General features: G+C 53.5%; 2 protein-coding genes across 2 annotated transcripts in view; one reads left to right on the top strand and one right to left on the bottom strand.

The window, feature by feature from the left end:
• The window catches only part of TMEM132E (transmembrane protein 132E), a 54,013-nt gene extending 37,948 nt beyond the window's left edge, over positions 1 to 16,065 (bottom strand). The window contains exon 1 of the mRNA XM_011379436.1: positions 15,999 to 16,065. Coding sequence (XP_011377738.1) covers positions 15,999 to 16,065 — 67 coding nt within the window. The remainder of the gene's footprint in view (positions 1 to 15,998) is intronic.
• Positions 16,066 to 17,969: 1,904 nt separating this feature from the next.
• CUNH17orf102 (chromosome unknown C17orf102 homolog) lies at positions 17,970 to 19,524 on the top strand. The gene is given in 4 exon segments (XM_011379435.1): positions 17,970 to 18,155; positions 18,568 to 18,584; positions 19,366 to 19,472; positions 19,475 to 19,524. Coding segments are annotated over 4 exon segments (360 nt in total).
• The last annotated feature ends 502 nt before the right edge of the window (positions 19,525 to 20,026 follow it).

The following is a 20,026-nucleotide window of genomic DNA, read 5'->3' as shown; positions in this document are numbered from 1 at the left end:
TTTCTAATCAGGGGCTGGACTTGTTCAAGGATTCTAGGGAGAGCTGGGAACCCAGGCAAAAGCCAATTCTTCTCATGGGCTTCACCCCCACTGGAAAACTGAGTGGGGACCCAGGAAATTGACGGGAGAGAGGTGAAAGGCTTGCCCCCTATCAAGCGGCATTGCCCAGATCTTTCCAATGGCAGAATAGGAGCGGCCTCGGAGATGGATTAAGTGGACTGAGGGCCAACTGGGCTCACTGGGGGAGTCTCCAGGGCTGCCATGGGGTGACAAGGGAAGGTGGGACATACGGGACCTCAGGGAGATACTTCTCTCCATTCAACCAGCAACTCTACTTCAATCCGTGTCATATATAATCTGTATTACATATAATTTATATATTCGGAAAGCTTTAGTAGAATGAATGAATGAACGAATGAATGAATGCTTGATTGAATCAGTGAAACGAGAGCCCAGTCTAGGACCCAGATTTCTAATCTGGGGTGAAGGAAATTAGACTGTAGAGGAACTGGTTGGAGAACAAGCAAAGTTAGAATCAGCAGGGCTTCTGAGTGCCCTCTGCAGTCCTGCCCAGAGAGAACCCCGTCAGAAGGAGCCAGCAGTCTCTCCTGGGGAAGCCCCTCATCTGACCGAGAGAGGCACAGTCTTCTCTGGAGACTGATTGCTGGAGAGTATCCAGTTTGGTAGGGGGTGGGGAAAGGAATGGAAGGGCGTTGCTGCCCTGAGTAGCTCCCTGTTTGATGAGGTAAGCACCCGCCTTGGGCGGCCTCCTGCCGAACAGCGGAGGCAAGGCTGGGTCTCAGAGGCAGTGCTCTCCCTTCCCGGATTTGTAGCAGAGGGTCCATGTGTCTGAGTGCCTGCGGAAAGGAGCTGGGAGCTGCAGCCAGGGAGGAGGATAGCCATTGACATTCTGGTCAGGCAGCCAGTCACTGAGTTATTATTATTTCTTTCTTTTCTTTTTCTTTTTTTTGAGCTACTTAGAGCAATTTACAGAAATCATTTAGGGGCCGTTTAGGGAGAAGAGAAAAGATGAAGACTTTTAAAGGCAGGGACCGGGGATGGTTTTATGTAGATGAGCTTTGCAGGGATATGGAGAAGAAGAATCTGGATTCTAAGGGATGTGGGAGGGGCAGGAGGGCCTGGAGAGCTCTGGTCTGACCAGTCTGGCGGGGAGATCCAGAGGCAGAAGCCAGGGACCAAGGAAAAAGGATGGATGGCAGAGTGTATGCTGGGCAGAGAGCTGAGACATTCGAGGAAGATGGAAGCCAACACCGGTGGATGAACCAGCCATTTTGTGCCTCAATTTCCCCTTTTGTAATCAGGCACTTGTATGGTGAGTTGATGGCACTGGAATTAAGCTGAATGGGTGTGATGCTTCCTCTACGACATTGGGGGCTGGAGGATGGGCCTTGGGACCTAGAACCACAGAGTCAAGGAGTTAGGGCCCAGGGAGAGTGGAAGACATGGTCTCGAGTCTGCTCTGCCTCTTTCTGTTTGTGACCTGGGCCAGTTACTTCTCCTCTCTAAGCCTCATCCATACAATGGGGATCACAATTACGGATGAGGCTTATCTGTGATAAAGTGATAAGGTGTGATAATGTATATGGTAGGCATTTTTGAACTGCCAAGGGCTTCCCATTCCTTGGTCTCTATGGGGAATGGTGGGGAGCTTCAGGGGTAAGGACCTTCAAATACCCGCTCCTCTTATCCATCCCCCAGACAGGAGAAATAACTCTTCTAAGGCTGACGACGCAACTGGTCCTCACTGGGCTGGCATCAGAGGCCTGAACCAGATGTCTGGGGAATGCAGGTCACGTCTGTGTGTTGGTGTACACGTGCTTATGATGTGGGAGCAAGAGGAGCGGGGGTCCTAGGGAGAAGAATGGAAGGAAAATAAAACTGGTTGCACATTTAGCAAAGCCTTCCCCACAGGTACATTTCATGCTGTTTGTGATGTGATTATTGGAGATGGAATCTGGTTACTCCGTGTAAACATCATGCCTGCTGAGGCAGTCCCCCAGATATAGCCCCTGGGAAAACAGGAGGTGGGGAGCCGCCCCATCTGTGACAGCAGGTCAGACCAACTCGCCCTCCTGCTTCTCGCAATTGCTAGCCATGCTGCCCTTCCCCATCTACATGCGAAACCTCTGAAGACAGGAACATGCCCACTGGGCTGGGCGTGGGAACCTGGTCTTACTCCTGGCTTTGCCTCACCGTGCTGCTGTGTGAGCTGAGCTAAGATATTCTCCTCTCCTGACTTTAGTCTACCCATCTTTCTAGTAGGGCTGGGAAGAGAGGCCTGAAGCTCCTGTCCAGCAACCCCGACCTAAGGTTCTTCGAATTTAAGTACCTCACCTAACTGAGCAGCCCCTCTGTGCCACAGTACAGAGAGGATTTCAGGGTGCAAACCAGCTTTCAGTGCATTTGACAAGCACTAATGGAGTGCCAGCTGCATGCAGGGCACTGTCCTAGGAGATTCACACTGTCTCTTTTCCCTGTAGCCAGTGCTTCAATGGTGAGGGTAATAATAATATCTATTGAGCATCAGGCTGTGCTGGCACCTTTCATACATTAGCTCATCGCATCCCCATGATCTAAGATGTAGGTGCTGTTTATTATTAGCCCATTTTACAGATAAGAAGGCTGAAGCTTAGGGAACAGAAGTGACTCCCCTGCAGGTTGGTGGCAGAGCCAAGGCTCCCTAGCTGTGGGGCCCTACTCTTTCCAGCATACTCTAGTAGCTGGGTGGGCAAGGCTCTGGATCCACCTGCAGACGGCCATCTCATGCTGCTGCTGGACCTGGACTCACCAGTTCACAGAGATTTTGGCTGCAAAATGACAGGAATCCACACCTGCCCCTCTCCAAAGTCCAGGTGAGGTCAGTCACTTGCATCTCTGTCACTCTGGCATTGATTGCACGGCACTGAAATTGTTTGCATTCTTGCCCTACATCAGTGTCTAAGACACCATTAAACCATGTTTTCACTGCTTCATGACTAGTGCTTGTCACACTGCTCGGCATGGAGTATACAGGTGTTCAAAAACATGTGCCGATTAAAACGATAGCTTCCTTTTATTAAGCACTTACTATAAGCCAGGGATTGCTTCAAGTAGGTTATGTGCATTGATTTGTTTATTCACAACAAACCTTATGAGGAAACCCTAGAACAACAACAAACAATAAACTGTTATTATCCCATTTTATAGATTTGGAAACTGAGCCACAGAGCAGGGAAGTAATTTTCCCCAAATCGCAAAGCCTAGGATATGGCAGATGCGCATGTAAATGAATAAATGAATGAAAGAGTGAATGAAGGAATAAACTTTCCCGCTCTGGTCCCAGTCACCCATTTAGCTCCCAGATCTCTCTACCCTGGGTGGCCCCCTGGGTAGAAGGGTGAGAAGAGAAGAAGGAGCAGCCTTTTTATTCATTCAGTCCAGTCCAGGTGTGGGGAATGGAGCAGTGAATGACACAGATGTGGCCCCTGCTTTCAAGGGCTTCCATTTCAATGGGGGAGGGGCTGTCAATCTATGAACAAGCAGACACATAACTGCACAATATGTCAGGTGAAGGTAAAAGGAGCAAGGTGAGGGCACAGAGAGGGTGGGGAGAGCTTTTTGAATAGGGGGTGGCCAGGGAGGCCCACTTTGCCAAGATGCATATGGGTGGAAACCTGAAGGAAGTAGAGGGGATGAGTCATGTTTATTTGTGGGAAAAGGCCAGGCAGAGGGGCAGCAAGGGCCAAGTCCTTGAGGCTTGGTGCTTGGCATGTGTGAGGACAGTAGAGAGGACAGTGTGGCCAGACCAGCGTGGGTGAGAGGGAAAATCCGGTCACAGGGGTGTCATTGGGTAAAGGAACAGTTCATGCTGTCTTGTCAGTCTCTGTGAAAACTTTGACTTTCACTGTCAGTGAGGTAGAGGGTTCTGAGCAGGAGGGCGAGTTGGTCTGACCTGTGGTTTACAGATTCTCCAGGCAGAGGGGGAGGGAAAGTGGCATGAATGAGGGATTGCAATGGCCAGTGTGAATCACACCAGGGCTGGGGGAGAGCTGAGAAGGTGCCCTGTTGGGCAGAGACTCTCCAAGAAGGTCTTCAGAAAGAAGAGTGACCCAGCTCACTAGTACCCAGGCCACTGACTCCAGGGCCCTAGAGACACCTAGCTTTGCACTGTCCAGGATGATGGCCACTTGCCACATGTGGCTACTGAGCAACTGACATGGGGTTAGTTAGAATCGTGATGTGCGGTGATGTCAGCGTAAAATGCACAAAGGATTTTGAAGATTTAATACACAATTTTAAAAATGTAAAGTATCTCATTAATAATGTTTATACAGATTACATGCTGAAAGAATCTTTTGGATATATTATTAAAATTCATTTCACCTGTTTCTTTTTACTTTTTCTCATGAGATAACTAGAAAAATTTAAATTACCTATGTGGCTTGTGGTATATTTCCACTGGACAGCACTGATCCACCTCAGTAAACCTAGCTTTCAAAGGCAGGGAAAGTAAACTCCAGCGGATGCAAAGAATTTGTCGGAGGGCACACAGTTGGCTGAGAGAAGGAGCAGAGAACACCCAAGGCAAAGGAAAAACACGGTGGGAGGCTGGGGAGCTGAGGGCCCTTGGGGTGGATCGGGTTGTTAGAGGTGACTCCCATTCATCCGAAGGGGTCACGATGAATAATAAATGGTTACAGTGACCATGTACTGAGTTCAGATGGTGCCAGCAGGCACACAATCTCAGTTACTCACGTCAACACCCCTAACAGAGTGGGTGCGTTTGCTTCCTATTGTTTGTGGATGAGGAATCTGAGACTGCAGAGCGGGAGGAGGGGTCAACTCTGGGACCAGGGTCTCCACATGCTTTCAGGCTGCAGGATGGATCAGAGCAAGTGTTTCAGGGATGCCTGGGTTCTGTGTCAGAGACTCCCTATAACCCCAGACCTGATTTCTGGCAATGGCATGAGCTTCCCTGGGGAGGCAGAGGTGGCCTGTCTTGTTGATGTATAGGAAGCCTTTATTCCCACCTTGGGGGCTGCAGTAGGGGAGATGCACATATTGGGAAGCAGTGGCCTCGTCGGCCAGTACCCGGGCATTACAGTGGGGCCAGCTGCCTAACCCAGGAATGCCTCCTCCGCCCCAGGTTTGGAGAGGCACTTGGAACGGGGGCCATGTCTGTGGCTGTTTTCTTGGGAAGAGAAGGAGGGAGGAAGGGAGGGAGGGAAAGGGGCCGGCAGCTGGCCACTGCTGTTCTTAAAACAGGCAGCTAGGAGGAAGCAGCTAGGATGTTGCTAGGAGGCATCAAGGGTAAGAAAAATCAGACCCCAAACAAAGCAAAACAAACTAACCACCAGAAAACAGCTCTCTGGGAAGTCTCTGGCACTGTCTTAAACGTGCTTCCCAGCAGCAAGGCCTGGCTCCTGGCAGAAAGGAAGGAAACAAGCTGAACCCACCGTGTGTACCGAGCCCCTCCAGCAGGCACGCAGCTTCTGTTCTGGGCACTGCCACACGCACTGTGATATCTCATCCTTGCAGTAGCCCGGGCCGGGGGAGATGATGCTAGTTTTGCCATTCAGCAGATGGGGAAGCCGAGGCTCAAGGAGACCAGGTAGTCATGGGCTTCTGGGTCACCCGACTACACCGCAGAGGGGCAGGATTCCAACCTCCATTTGTTCCACGTGAAACCCCACCACCATCCTCTGACACGTTGGCTCCTTCTGAGGCTCTCCTGGAGCCCAAACATTGACAGTGGCCCCTGCGCAGATCTGACCCCTCGGCCTCTGGCTGCCATGGGGGCGAGAATGAAGAGAGAGAGAGGCTGAGCCTCTATTAACAATAGTGAGAGAGGTCTCGTCTCTCTCATTTCTCCTCCTCGGCCACTTTCCCCAGGACTTCTGACTGGACAGTAAAGTATCGCAAGGGGGTCAGAACTGGCTGTGAGCCGTAGGCAAGTGCCCTCTGCTTTTGGGCCTTAGCTGCTAAAATAATAAAGACAGCTCCAAATACCGAGCCTTGTACTACAGGCTCTGTACCTCATGTTTGCCATCTTCCAGGGGAGAAAAGAGAAATCAGGCCCCTGGTAAGTGGCAGAGCCGGCGCTCGAATCTGTCTCCCTGGTTTTAAGAGTGGGCTCTTTCCATGCGGTCAGAAACTCCGATGACTTCTAGCAGTCATTCCCCATCCCGAGAGCCCTCACTCCCAGATCAGCTGCTGCAACAGCTGCTGTCAACATTGCTCCAGTCTGCAAATTGTCCCCAGTCACGTCACTGTCGAGAACCCTGCTTTGATCGAGTCACTCCCTCGCTCCGTAACACGTAACAGCTCCCATGCGCTCCATGAACCACAGGGTCACGGTTTTGAGAGTTCTTAAGAGATCACCTAGGTAAAGAATCACCAACCATGTACTCTGCATTTAGATCATTGCTACTCCTTCACAGGCAGCGTTGGCTCTCTCCCTGCTGGACTCAGAACTGGTAGGCCAGTGACCATTTTTACCTTGCATTTCTGTCTTCTCCAGGGGATCGGACACACAGTAGATGCCGATTTATTAGTCTTCAGAGGAAGAATTCTCTAACTTGGATAAGGCCTCCTGAAGTGCTACCTCCTCCATGAAGCCCCCCGAGATCCCTCAAACAATTATGAGATTTTTCTTCCTCCACAACACTCGGTATCCCTTCCAACCTATCCATGACTGCATTTTATCACAATCTGTGCAGACATGGCTCATCTCCCCAGATATCACCGTATTAGTGCCTTGTGGGACAGGCATTGTGTTTTCTTCATTTTTCCACTTAACACAGTGTCTGACATGTACTAATAATACTAATAACAATAATATTGATGACTCTCATTTTTAGACACTTAATATGAGCCAGGCACTATTCTAAATATTTGACATGGAATAATGACTCATTTAATCATCACGACAACCCTATAAGTTAGGTACAATTATATTCGTTTGCAGATAAGGAAACTGAGGTACGGAGTGGTTAAGTAACTTGTCCAAAATCATACAGGAAGTGATGAAGCCAAGAAGTTTGTTTTGACAGTCGAGTTCAGGGAAACACTGAGAAGGAAAGCTATGAGCATCAGGACCAAGCCAAAACAGAACAAAGTATACTGCTGTCTCCCAGGGAATGATTCCTGGGGCCCAGCACAGGATGTGGCACATAGTAGGTGCTCAGTTAATAGAAGTGACTATTAAGATAACTAGATAGTTCAGTTTGCTGCTCCAACATAGGTTTGCGGTCTGTGGGGGCTGGAGCTGGGGAGGGCTTCCCAGGCAGGAGGGCTGCAGTGCCCGTGTAGGGAGCCCAGCCCTCTGCACCATGGCCAGTCCCTTCTGCTTCTCTTCTCACCACCTCCCCCAGCTCTGGCCCCCTTTCCCCAGCATTTCAGATCTCTCATGCACAGGGCTGGTTGCTGGCAGTTTTTCTCCTGCTGAGAACAAGCACAGAAAATTGAGATCATTTCTCTGCTGTGTTGGCAGCTGAGAAAATGGCAATTTTTCCTATTTCCAATCCAAGAGTTCCTTCCTACTGGACAAAGGTTCCATAAGCCTGTCCTTCCCTACAGGGCAGAGGAGAGCATGGGTCACCTGAGGCAGGTCACCTCCTTGGCTAAGAGGCATGGGCTGCAGCGGTCATACTGTGGCAGGGGCTGGTGGTGGGCAGAGAGGGCTGCCAACCGAACACTTGCAGACATAAAATAGGGGCAAGCGGAGAGGTCAAAGCAACAGGTAACCCAGCGTCACTGCCAGGCACTCAGGGATCCAGGGAAACTGGGTTTGGTATTCCCTGAACAAGAGAGATGTAAACATCATATTCCCCAAATTAGAGAGATGTAAGATCACTGCCCAAACAACGGCATGTTGCCCCCTCATCTCCACAGCACATTTTTTTTGTAAAGGTAGATAATTAGTGAAATAGTCAGAATCCGAGAAGGAAGCAGGATGGCTTGGAATCCCAGATGTCCCAGGAGAGATGAGGGCAATGGCATGTGGCCCCCATCATGGCAGTAACGGTGGGGGTTTGAGCAAGAAGAGGCTGTGGAAGCACCTGGTGCTGCAGCCCCATTTTACAGATAGGAGGCCCCAACCACGGAAGAGGCCCGGATGGCCACACAGCTAGTTTGGCCGGGCAAGCCTGGAAACCAGCTTGCCGGTCCTCGGGCAGTCTCTGCTGCAGTGTGCCCCCTGCGCACTCTGGCCCTGACCCCGCACTCCCCAATGAATGGTTGGGAGGTGGCAGGAAAGGCAGCCACAGCCAGGATTGTGAAGGACAAGGGGCTGAAGAGGACAGAGGTCCCTCCCTGTGGCTTTGGGGGGCCAGTCCCCATCCCTATGCGTCAGCTCAGGTCATTCCTGCTCCAAACCTTGCTATGGCTCCCAGTTTCACTCAGCCCACAAGGGCCTCCCTCCTTCGCTCATTGTCTCCCCACCCTCTTCATCTGCACCGAGCTCCAGTCCCTCCGGCCCCCTTGCTGTACCTTAAATGGTCAAGCCCACTCCTGCCCCAGGGCTGGTCCCTCCGTAATATTTGGATATTTGCTTAGTTTGCTCTCTCCCCTCCTTCGGGTGGGTTTACTGACACTTTATCACCTGAGCATTCCTTTTAATGCTGCACCACACACACACACACACACACACACACTGGAATCCCCACTTCCTCTTATTCTACCTTTCTATTTTCCTTAAAACTTTATGCCTTCTGACAGATTATGTAATTCACTTATTTAATATATTCACTATTTACTGTCTGCTCTCTGCTTGCCCCCATAAGAACATAGGCTTATGAGTGCAGGGATTTTGTTGTAGTCACAGATTAAGACCAAATGCCGGCCCATCATAAGCACTAACTGAATCCTTGCTGAATGACAGGGAAGGCATCTATGTGCACAAGTATGTACAAATGTGCACATTCATTGACTCAGCTGACCAAGCAGTAAATGCCTACTTTACTCCAGACATCCCAGCAGACCCCGGGAGTACAGTGACAGGGAAGAGGCCATCTACCTTCTAGGTCCACCTGAGCTTATGACCAGCAGAGAGGTCAAGCAGTGCAGTTACAAACAAGGAAAATCAGCAGTGAGTTGCAAAGAGTAGTTAGTCTTTATTCCTCTGAGAATCAGGGTGGGCTTCCAAGAGGAAGCGTGGATACACTCGGCCTGAAGGCTGAGTAGGAGACGGGGTGGAAGAGCGATCTGGTCAGAGGGAACAGCATAGCATGTACAGAGGCTCTGACATGGAAAAGAATACGACTCATTCGAGGGACTGGAAGAAGCCTACAGAGCAAGGGGAGAGGGCCTCAAGGTGAGACCGAAGAGATTAGCGGGGCCAGATGTGGGGGGCGCACTCAGCTGTATGTGTCCACATGTCTGTCTGTCCATGTCTGGGCTTATTCCTTGTATGTGCAAGGTAGAGTGGGATGGCAAGAAGACCGCCATATTCGGGGTCTGAAAACCTGACCTCAAGAGCTGGTGTGGCCAGGACTCTGCTGAGCTTCAGTTTTCCCCTCTGTACAATGGGGATCACAATCACTGCCTTCACCTAGTGGCTGCTGCGAGACTCAGATGAGATCATGGCTCTGAACTCCAAAGAACCATTAGAACTCTCAAGCATATCGTATCAGTGTGTGCCCATGACTGTGTGGGTGCCTCTGTGAGTGTGTGCCTGTGCTGCTAGCTTCCGCCGACACTGCCTCCTGCCGTGACAAGTCCGCTGCACTATCTTTATCAAGCCATCCAAAACACACTCGCTTCTGGCCCAGAGCCAGGCTCCTCAACAGCTCTGGGGGCTGGGAAGAGGCCTGCAAGGTGGGTCTTACAACCTCTGGACAAAAGTGGTCATCTTGTCTCTCACTGTCAGACCATGTGAAGGGACTACGGCTACCTCTGAGGGGTGGAGCTGTGTCCCCTTTGTAGGTCTGGAGCCTCTCTGAAGATGAGAATATGTGTCCCTTGTTATACTGGGCACTCCCCAGGGGCAGAAACCATTTCTCCTCTTCCTCACTTCTTCCTCAGAAAAGCAGAAAGGATGTCACTCAGTGTAACTGTGGCTGACCTAAGGTTGGACACCTGTAGGGCCTGCCATGTCCCTGGGGAGGGATTCAGGGTTAAGGGTGTTCTACCTGCCTGTTGTCTCTCAGGGCCAGCAGCCTGCCCTGTGGGATCTGATGCTGTTCAGACATGGATTCTTAGATGGAGATGCCTCTGAGAATCTGGACCATTTTGAATGTCATCCCAGTTATCCAGGTAATAACCTTGGGCCTATCACTCTCCCAGCTCTGAGGAACCTGGGAGATGGTCCCAGGGAACAGAGATAAGCTGGGAAATCCCTCCAGCAAGCACACAGCCTTCCTACTGTCTCCAGTTTGAACTGAACAGGAAAAGTCATTTAAGAGAAGAGAGTAACCAGTGGCCCACCCTCACAGGCCCAAAAGATGTGGGCGAGAATGCAGCAGGAAGGATTTAAGTTTGATAAAAAACAGAACTTTTCCAAAGACAGATGATTATCCAGATAATTTAGCCAAAAAGAGATTATCTTCAATTACATATTCTACCTTTTTTTTTTTGCACTGAATTAGTCATTCTTGAATTCATTCATTCGTGCAACAAGCATTGAATAATCCAGGTAATTGCTTCCATTTTCCACTTCATTCTGCTAGGTTGTCTGCCAGCCAGCAGGCCTGGGGTGGAGGTGTGAGTGTGTGTGTGTGTGTGTGTGTGTGTGTGTGTGTGTGTGTGTGTGTGTGTGTGTGTTTTGGGAGGGTGCAGTGGGGAGGAAGAGCTGAAAGGGGCAAATGCCAGAGGAAAGGAGAAAATGACTTCTGGACTCAGCCTGTGTCCAGAGACGAGCTTGTCCACTTTCTGTTACCTCGCTAGCTTCACCTGTCTCAGTGCCTCCCTCCACCTGGCATTCCATCTTCCAGAGCCTGGTGCAGTAGCTAGTAGAGTGTTGGTTTTCCCTGATACACTGGCCCATCCTTGGGGACTGCTGGAATAGGGCACAGCCAGCTGAATTGATGATAAGGAGGCCCACTTTACATTTAAAAACACAGAGAAGAAAAATAGAAAAAGAAATTTATTTTCTTTAAAAAGTACACAATTCATTAATCTCTTATTAAAATTCTGTACTGAGTACTGGCAAAAAAGAAGTGAGGGAGATCCCGGGGAGAGAATGAGGAAGAAGAATCGTATCCACTTGTTGGCATCTGCTGTGGGCGTCAGTGGAGGGAGGCATGGTGTAGGGTGGAGAAACATGAGGGACTTAATGAGAGGCTTCTCTATCACCAAACAAGAGAGTTGGGAGGGGCATTGACCCCTCTCACTTAGCAGAGGAGAAGACTCAGAGAGGGAGGTGACTTTCCTGTGGCTGTGCAGTAAGTTGATGACAAAGTCAGGATTTGAACCCCTGTCTGCTGTGTCCAAATCGTCTTCAATTTCAGAATTGGGGCCTCTTTCTCATCTCCTCATGTGGACTTTGAGCTCATAAAGGGAGCTGAAGATCAGGTCCTGAACCCCTACACATTCCCTCTTGGCAATCCTCGGCAAGGTTTATTAAAGCTATTGGCGATTGATTATTTTGCCTTCCTGGGACTCAAGGCTAGTTTGAGGCCAGAAGCATATCTTGGGACAAAGCCATAGAGAGAGGGGATAACAGAGGTGATGGAATCTCTGCTGAGGGGGCAGGAGCAGACTGCTAATCCAGGAACCCCCTTTGGGCTCTGGTGTTAGTCCTGATTCCAGAACCAACTGATAGGATGACCTTGGCCAGTCCTTTTCCTTCTGAGTGCCCATTTCCTTATCCACACAAGGGCTGGATCTGATGGTTCTGTGATCTCAACCACTTCAGTGTTGTGGATGGACAATATTATGTGTAGGGCAACAAAGCAAAACCCTCACCCCCAACACATGTCCCCTGCCCACACTGGGTAGGCAGACCCTGGTAGCTGGAGTTGGTGTCTCTCAGAATCTCAATTTCTGCAGCATCATGAGCACTCGCTACCAATCTCAAACCTGGGGTTTACCGGTTCCAGACAGGTCCCCAGCGAGGGCTGAGTAGATGCCCAGGTCCCACTCTGCTGTTCCAAAGTGGCCTTACCTCCTACAGCCAAGCACTGAGCTATCCTCAGAATGGATTCCAGTAAAGCTCATTTTCTGCCACCAAGTTTATAACACATCCCCACCTACTGGTCTTAAACATTACAAGGCTGTGTTGTGGCGAAAGGCTCTGTGTGGCCAGGAAGAAGATGGGTGTGTGGGGGTGGGGGACAGGCATCATTCCTCACTACGGCAGTGAGGAAGCTGTCCGCTGCCCAGCACAGACTCTGTCCTTTCGCTTCATCCCTCCTCCATCTCCAAGGATCCCAGAGCTTGGGGTGGGCAAAGTGTGGACACAACCCCGAGGAGAAACTCAGGGTTGCCAGAGGACACATGCATTTGAGATCATGTATTCAGAGTGCCACGGGATACCACATTCATATTCTGTAGAGCTGTGTTATCACATGTCATCCCAGATGCACATATCCTGTATGTGCCACCCAAGGGGAGTGGCATGGCCTTGCCCCAACCCCTTGCTCTCTTCCTGGTGTCTCTGCCTGTCTCCTCCCTTCTCCTCTGCTGCCCTCACCCCAGAGCTCCCTTTTCAATTGACACTGGGGTGACCCCCCCAATATAGAGTCGTCTTCCCACCCTGTTCCTAACTCAGCATCTACTATATGTCAAACATTGGAGAGTGAGGCAAAAACCAAGAAGACATGGTTTCTGCACTAAATGCAAGTATGTGGAGGTCACGTATAAATATGTCCACACGTGCCCTTCACACACAGGCACTGCAAACCAGGAAGAATGCTGCAGAGAGAGCATGAAGGGCCAAGGATACACCGGAAAGAGGTCAATTGTTTCTGCTGGGGGACTGGGGGCTGCTGATGGGAAGTTAAGGGGTAATCTAGGCAGACTCCCTGGAGGAGGTGATGTTTGAGTTGGGCTTTGAAGGCTAGGTGAGAATTTCTGGAGGCAGAGTTTTCCAGATGGAGGAGCTGGTGTGTGCAAAAGCAGAAAGGCAAGAAGGTGAGAAGAGCGATCCCTCATAAGATGAATGGAGGATGGAGGGAAGAAAGGACGAGGTAGCTTGAGACAAGATCATAAAGGGCCTTGGATCCTGAGGGCAGGGGTGAAGAGTATATCTTCGATCTTATAGGCAGTGGGGAGCCAGTGAAGGTTACTGAGTAGGGGGCTAGCAACAGATTTTACCACCATCCTGCTCCCCTAAACTGTTCAAACTAAAAATGGAGCAGAAAACCTCCCCAAAGACCAGATGCAGGAAAGTGGACTCCTCAGGTGTTCTCTGGTGGAGGCCTTGAGAATTGGGAGCAGGGTAGAGGCTGCCACACCACAGGATGAGCTGGGCCCTGAAAGGTAGTGGGGCTCTATATCTGCTCAGCAGTTCCGGCAGAGAGTGAGAAGGGAAGGGATGGGCCAGAGGCCACACTGCTTGTGGAAGATGGGGGACATGAGGGAGGCAGCCCAAGGTCACTCTGCCTGATGGCACCAGAGTCAGACAGAAACGCAGGCTGCTTGGCTCCCAGTCTGACTGTGTGGTCAGAACTCTGTGGCCTCAATGGCCTGCCAGACACAAAAATCTGCAACTGCTCCCACACTCCAGCATCTTCGAAGAGCCCAGAACTCCCAACCAAGAGTTAGCTGGAGGTGAGGATAAATCCATATACCTTTTTCCTGAACAGAGAGGCGGTTTGGTTGGGTGGATTTAGGCAGCCCTGAAAGAGAAAGGCCCAGAGGAGATGGGTTTTTTTGCGGGGAGGAACTGCAGTGATTCTGGCCATTATCCATTTGCGAGGTCCCCAAGCTTTAAGCATCTGCTGGCACTCTTCCTTGAAGAAGGGGAGACTGAAGCAGAGGATGAAGACTCAGGGAAGGAGCTTGGAAAGAGAGCCAGATGGTTAATCAGGAAGGGAAAATGCCTACCTAGTGGGAGACCCCGCCCCCTCCAATAGCTTCTTACTGGGCCCTGAGTGTACTGGGCACTGGCTATATAGAGAGACAGAGAAGAATCAGCCCATGGTTCTGTTGCCACCACTCCAGGACTAACAAGGCACAAGAAGACACTGGCATCTGAGAAGGACACAAGGCAGATTGCTACTACTCTAAGAAAAGCAGTGCCAAGATAGCAAGGTAGCTGAAGTTGGGTCTTAGGAAGCAGGCAGGGTTCTGGCAGGTGAGGGAGGAGAAAGGATCTTCAGTACCAGGTTGAAGGCACAGGAAGGTGGGCAATGAGAACCTAGTAAGAGCTTCTGAACTGCCCAGAGGTGGGGCCATGGCCCAGGGCTTTCGAAAGAGAACTCTGGCAGCAAGATGCAGGAGGAGGGCCAGAGCACACTTAGATCTAGGCCTGAACTCAGCTTCCTCCTGCCAGGTGCCCAAACTCCCTGCTCACCAGGGCTGGGTCACAGTGTAGACCCCCAAGCTCAAGGGAGCGGACACGCAGAGCCCAATACCTCCCCATCTTCAGTCTTGCATATGAAGCTGAGATTTTTGAGTTCCCAGCTGCATTCTCCCCTGGCCTCCCCTCAACAGTTACCAGGCCCACCCTTCTGATCAAGAACTGAGGTTGGCTGGGTCTAGTGAACTGATGGCAAATCAACTCCTGGCATGGAAGAAGCCACCCACCGGTAGAGGGAGGTCAACCTGTACCGCCCCTCCCTTAGCCTCAGGACCCTAGATTCCCAGAGTCATTCCTTTCCTTATGCTTTCAACCTTGAGAGTGTGGCCTTGGCCCGGGTGAGGGCCCGCTGGTTAGAGACCTTGGGCGCGCTCACAGCAGTTTAGGAAGGTTCCTAGGGACTGGGGAGATGTGGGCAACAGCGGAACACGACACAATGAAAGTCTTCACCAACGCGGAGGGCCCACTGCCCGCTCCATCTAAGGCCCTCTCCAGCCTGTCTAGGCTCACTCCTCCGCTTAGGGCAATGAAACGCCCCTCCCTCCACCCCACGCCCCGCTGGTTAGAGAAATGGGTCCCAGGCCTGTTGCTTTCATGTTGGGAGGGAGAAGAGGGCCTCTCTTCTCTATTCTTCTTTCTCCCCAGCTCTTTCCCTCCCCCCTCGGTGTGCTCCCCTCGCCTCCTAGAGCGCCTCCAGCTTGAAGAAGGCCCACTGCAGCTCCTCCCGTCGGATCTGAGTTCTCACTATGGGGGGCTGTTCAGACACCCTCTGTTCCCCACCCGTATCCCTGCTGTCCCACTGCCAAAGCCCGCCAACCCGGCCCCTCCCTCTGCCACCCCCTCTACGGTGGAGCCCAGGGCGAGCCTGGGGAGCAGACGCAACAGATTGCAGAACGCGAGAGCGCGGAGCCCGCTGGCTCCGCGCGCGGTCCGCCGCCTCAGCCTGCGCCCGCTGCCCAGACCCCCGCCCTCCAGGCTCGGCTAAGCCGGCCATTTAGATGCAGCTCACAGGACAGCGGGCGGGCGAGCCACCGCGGCTCCTAGGGTCCCTGTCGGTCCGCTTCCCTTCTCGGGGACCGCCGCAGGAAGCGAGGCAACGTGTGGCGTGGCCCCGCACCCGCCTGCGCGCTAGGGACGATCCCCGCGGACCCCATTAGCCCCCAGTCCCGCTGGCTGCAGCGAAGGGAGTGGCAGGAGGGGCGGCCCGGACACTGTCCCTCGGATCCTTATAGATTTCCGTGGGCGGACGCGCCCCCGGACACTAGGGTTTGGACCCTTCTTTCTAAGGAGTGATCCCTACTCCACCCCACCCGCCCTTTTCCTGGGCTGGGCTCGATCCCCAGGGCGGGGCTCGCATCCTCAGCTCCCGCCAAAGGGCTTGGAGGCTGGAGGTAACTCGAAATGCAGCCTGAGACATCAAGCTAGGAGCGGTGGCTTCGAGTCTGTGGGTGGGGGTTCGCTTTTCCCCAGTCTCCTCTGTGCCCCTCCAGCGGCGATCGCCGCATCTTCACACCGGAGTCCGCGCCGCGACACTTACCGTGGGCAAGCAGCGCCGAGAGGCAGAGCAGGGCGGCGCCGCCGCGGCCTGACATCCCTGGGGCCATGGCCGAGGCGGGAGCGGGTAGTGACTGAGGGGGCAACGGTCGACGACGGCTCGGCCCCAGGCTTGGCTTGGTCACATCCAACTCAGGATGGCCGTGGCGTCCAGCTGTCTCTGCTGAGCCTCTGGGGGGCAGCGAGTGCAATTCGGGGACACTTTGGGGAGGGGGGCGTCCCAGGCGCCGCCAGCTACACCCTCGGAGCCGATGGGGGCGCAGCTCGCGGCAGGAGGAGCCTCCACCTCCCCGGCTGGTGCCCCCTGCAGGATCTGTGCGGCGAGGGGGGAGCAGCACGTGCGGTCCCGGGGCCCGATCGCTGCTGGCGTCTCGCGGGCTGCCTAGAGCCAAGTGCTGGATCCCCCAGCCCCGGCCCCAGCTCGAATCCGAACTCGCTCGAGGGTGCAGGTTTCCAACACAAGCCCCAATTTATTCGGTTTCGGTAGTAACCCCTCATGGATAGCGCGGCTTCTTTCCTCCAAGCGCCTTGCAGCAGCTCCAGCATAAAAATCCCAGGTTAGGTGCAAATGAATTTCTTTCGCACAGAAAGAAAATCCAGGCAACTTTAATCCATCTGGAGAAGGAAAAGTTTCCATGCAGTGCTGAGACCGGCGATGCGGGTCGCTACCACCCTACGCGACGCCGGGACGGAATGCCCGAGGCGGGTGGCCAGCGGCTTGTCCCCTCGCGGAGCTCACTGAGCTCCAGCGCTCTCTCTCCAGTCTCGACCAGGGAGGGCCCAGGCTGCACACAGGCCGGCTCAGCTCCGCCTGCCGGGGCAGCAGCTCCACGGCTGGGGAGAGGGTGGCGCGGCCGGAACGGGCTGCTCCATGGAGATGGGGCTTGGAAATTGAGGGAGTGGGAAAGCCCGTCAGTGGTCTGACCCCAGCCTTCCTGCCCTGGGAGCCGACTCCAGCCTTCCTGCTGTAGGCGTAGTAGGATGGAGAGGGGCTCGGTCAGCCCACGGCAGCTCCGGGCCGACCCCCTCTCCTCCCAGGTCTCGCTGCCTCAGCAGAGGGGCACACTGCTCAGCCTCGCTCCTTGCCTTTCCCGGGGTACCTACACAAACCTTGAACTTTTCCGGGGTTCAGAATCTCCGACGTCTCCTTCTCCCCACCGCCCCCGCCCTGCCCCCGGACGCCGGATCGCTCGCTATCACGGCGCAGCCGGGCATCGGCGCTCTCTCTCGGAGTCAGTTGGGGCGAGCGGAGCGCCGCGCCAGCCCAGGCTGCGGGCGGCAAGACCTGGGCTCCACGCCAGGGGCCAGGGAACCCGGCGCCCGCGCAGCCGGCGGCCAGGGAGGCGGCAGCTGATGCCTAAGGGGCCGAGCGGAGAGGAGGTGCCGGGAGGGGGGCCGGCTCCCCATGGACGTGTGTGGGGGGAGAAGAAGAATCAAGGAGCAAAAAGGAAGAGGAGGTGGGGGGAGCCACAGTTGCACGAAGCAGCCGCCGCCGCCTCGGCGCTCACGCCGGCTGCTCCGCCGTAAATGACTCGAGAGAGAGACACACACACTCGCGCTCGCCCGCCCTCCTCCCCCGTCCGGGATTCAGCGCCCACCCCAGCAGTAGCGGGCGCAGAGCCTGGCTCGCTCGCTTCCCCCTCCCAGATTCCCCGTGGTCACGTGGCCTCAGAGCGCGCAGCCCACGACTCGCGCGCCACGGAGACTCCCCCCACTCCCAGTTCCCCCTCCCCTGTCCACGTGTCCATTCCGCATTCCCAGCCTGGGGGCGCGCGCGGCTCCTTAATGAAGCTCAGGCAAGGGCCGACCTCGCGATTCCGCTCGCCCCTGTTTTATGTTTTATCCTTCCTCCTCAATGCAGGCTAGTTCTGGGGCCCGAGTGGGGCCAGCCGGCTGCGGCGGCTGCATTTCTCTAGGTAGACGCCACTGCAGCCACCGAAGTCCCCTCTAAAGGATGCACGCTCCCAGGCGGGCGCCGGAGGTGTTTTACAGCCGCTCTGCCAGAGGTGCGGGTAGGGGACGCCCTACCCCATCCCAGCGTCTGCGTGGGGCTTTCGGAGGCACTGGACAGGGATCAGTCGAGCTGTCGCACCCAGTCCTCTCCCGCGGCGCCGGAGCTCGCCGGCTCAGCTTCGTTTGGGTCCGGGGCGCAGCTAGGGGAAAATCCGTTCGCCGTTGGGGAAGGGGGTGGGAGGAAAGGAGGGGACGTGCCTTCCTACAGGTTGTTTTGCAAGCCTTTATAGGAGAATGGGGTGGGAGTGGAGAACTGCCCCTCTTGCACACTCACCCAGGGGTGGTGGGGTGACGTTCTTTCCCACCGTCAGGCCCGTTCGTTCCATTAGAGCGCAACCGAGATCAGACCCGACAAGTCAACTGTCAACCCTCAGCCAGGCATCGGATAAATGGTAATGATTTTATAACATCAGGCCCTAACCCCCAAGGGCCGGGTCTCCATCCCATTCTACGCTGGAGTGTCAGGCTATGGACACAGCTTTTATGGGAGGGAGCTGTAGATCTTGAGGGTCACCCCCCATACCTCTGCACTCTACCAGACTGAGTGTGGGGCGAGGTAGGTCAGAGCAAGGCCAGCTGGGGTGTTCAGTTTCTATCCCCCATCTGCCTGACTGGGTCCTAGACTTCTTGACCCTGTGAGTTTCTTGTTCATCCAGGAAAGTGACATTTTCTTTTTGGAAAATGGGCTTGAATCCTTCCTGGAAGCCTCCCTCCTCCCTGGCTTCGACTGTTGCTGTCTCTGCTTGGTATTGGAGCCTGCGGAGAGCGGCTTTCACCCCTCCCCCAATGTTACATCTGCTTGGAGCTCTGAGGTGCAAGGTGGGGAGGGCTGGCCGGCTCTTGGAGGCCCTAGGAATGGAAGGTGCAGGAGTAGTCAGGAAGATGATTCTCATTAGGCCCCTAATGCCTGATGGCAATTAATGTCACCTTAGGGCTTATTAATCATCCCAGTGAGAGACAAGTAGCAGACAGACTCTATGTGGGAGAAGACCTTTCCTGACACTGGAGGGCTCCTGGAAGACGAAAAAGGAAACAGTGAGGTCTCCCACCCCTGCCCAAACCCCAAATGGAAGGGGTGCAGGGCCTGTAAAGAGTAAGCCCAGAGGAGAGACACAAGTTCCCTTTTCTGAGCTGAAGACTCACTGCTCCAGTGAGGGGGACCGAGCTCTCCTTCTCCCCAGATTTTGGTAGCTGACATGGGTCAGCAATTTCAGTTCACTCTTGAGGCCCTTTCTGGAAACTGAGCACAGGGTTCTGGTTCTTCTCTCTACCTGCCCCCATCCACCACTCCCCAGATCTTAGGTGATAGGAAAATGAGCCTCCCTTTGCCCACTCAGTTTTCCCTCCTCCCTCTGTCCCTCGTCTCCACTTCCTTTTCACAACAATGTGGTGAATATATCCAACATCACAGGCACTGCTCACAACAGTGGTAAAGACAGACCTAGCCTGTCCTCATGGAACTTACATTCCAAAGGGAAGAAACACTAAGCTTATAATTGATTACAGTGGTAGTAAACTGTGTACCATCATGCATTTTTGCTCATCTCATGGAGGAGACTGAGGCCCAGGGTCAGGAAGAATTGGAGGTGGGAGCAGCCTGCTATCTTTAGAAAATATAAGGTCAACGCCAGGTTCCCTTATGCGGATATACCCTTCATGGATCCGGAGGCTTTTACTGGGTCAGCCTGTCTGATCATCTTCTGATCTTCCAAATGGTAGACATCCCTCCCTGCCCCAGAGAAGTGAAGGGCTGCTAATGCCCTCCCCTCCCCAGAATCAAATGCTCAGATTACTCCAACTCCAGTGCCCAATGGACCTGTTACTCTTGGCAGTGTCGGTTCTAGGGCTCAGGAAGGAAGCAGTTGGCATGAGGAAGACACAGCTAGCTGCCCCAACTGTTTTATTCTCACATGTCATTGACCTGGAAAGGGGCTCATACCTTCCCTTGGGCCTTTCCTAAACACCCACAGACTGCCCCGACTGTACCTGTGAGGCCTA

Source organism: Pteropus vampyrus, unplaced genomic scaffold, assembly GCF_000151845.1.
Source record: "Pteropus vampyrus isolate Shadow unplaced genomic scaffold, Pvam_2.0 Scaffold358, whole genome shotgun sequence".
Lineage (NCBI taxonomy): Eukaryota > Metazoa > Chordata > Mammalia > Chiroptera > Pteropodidae > Pteropus > Pteropus vampyrus.
This window is presented reverse-complemented; position numbering and strand designations above follow the sequence as displayed.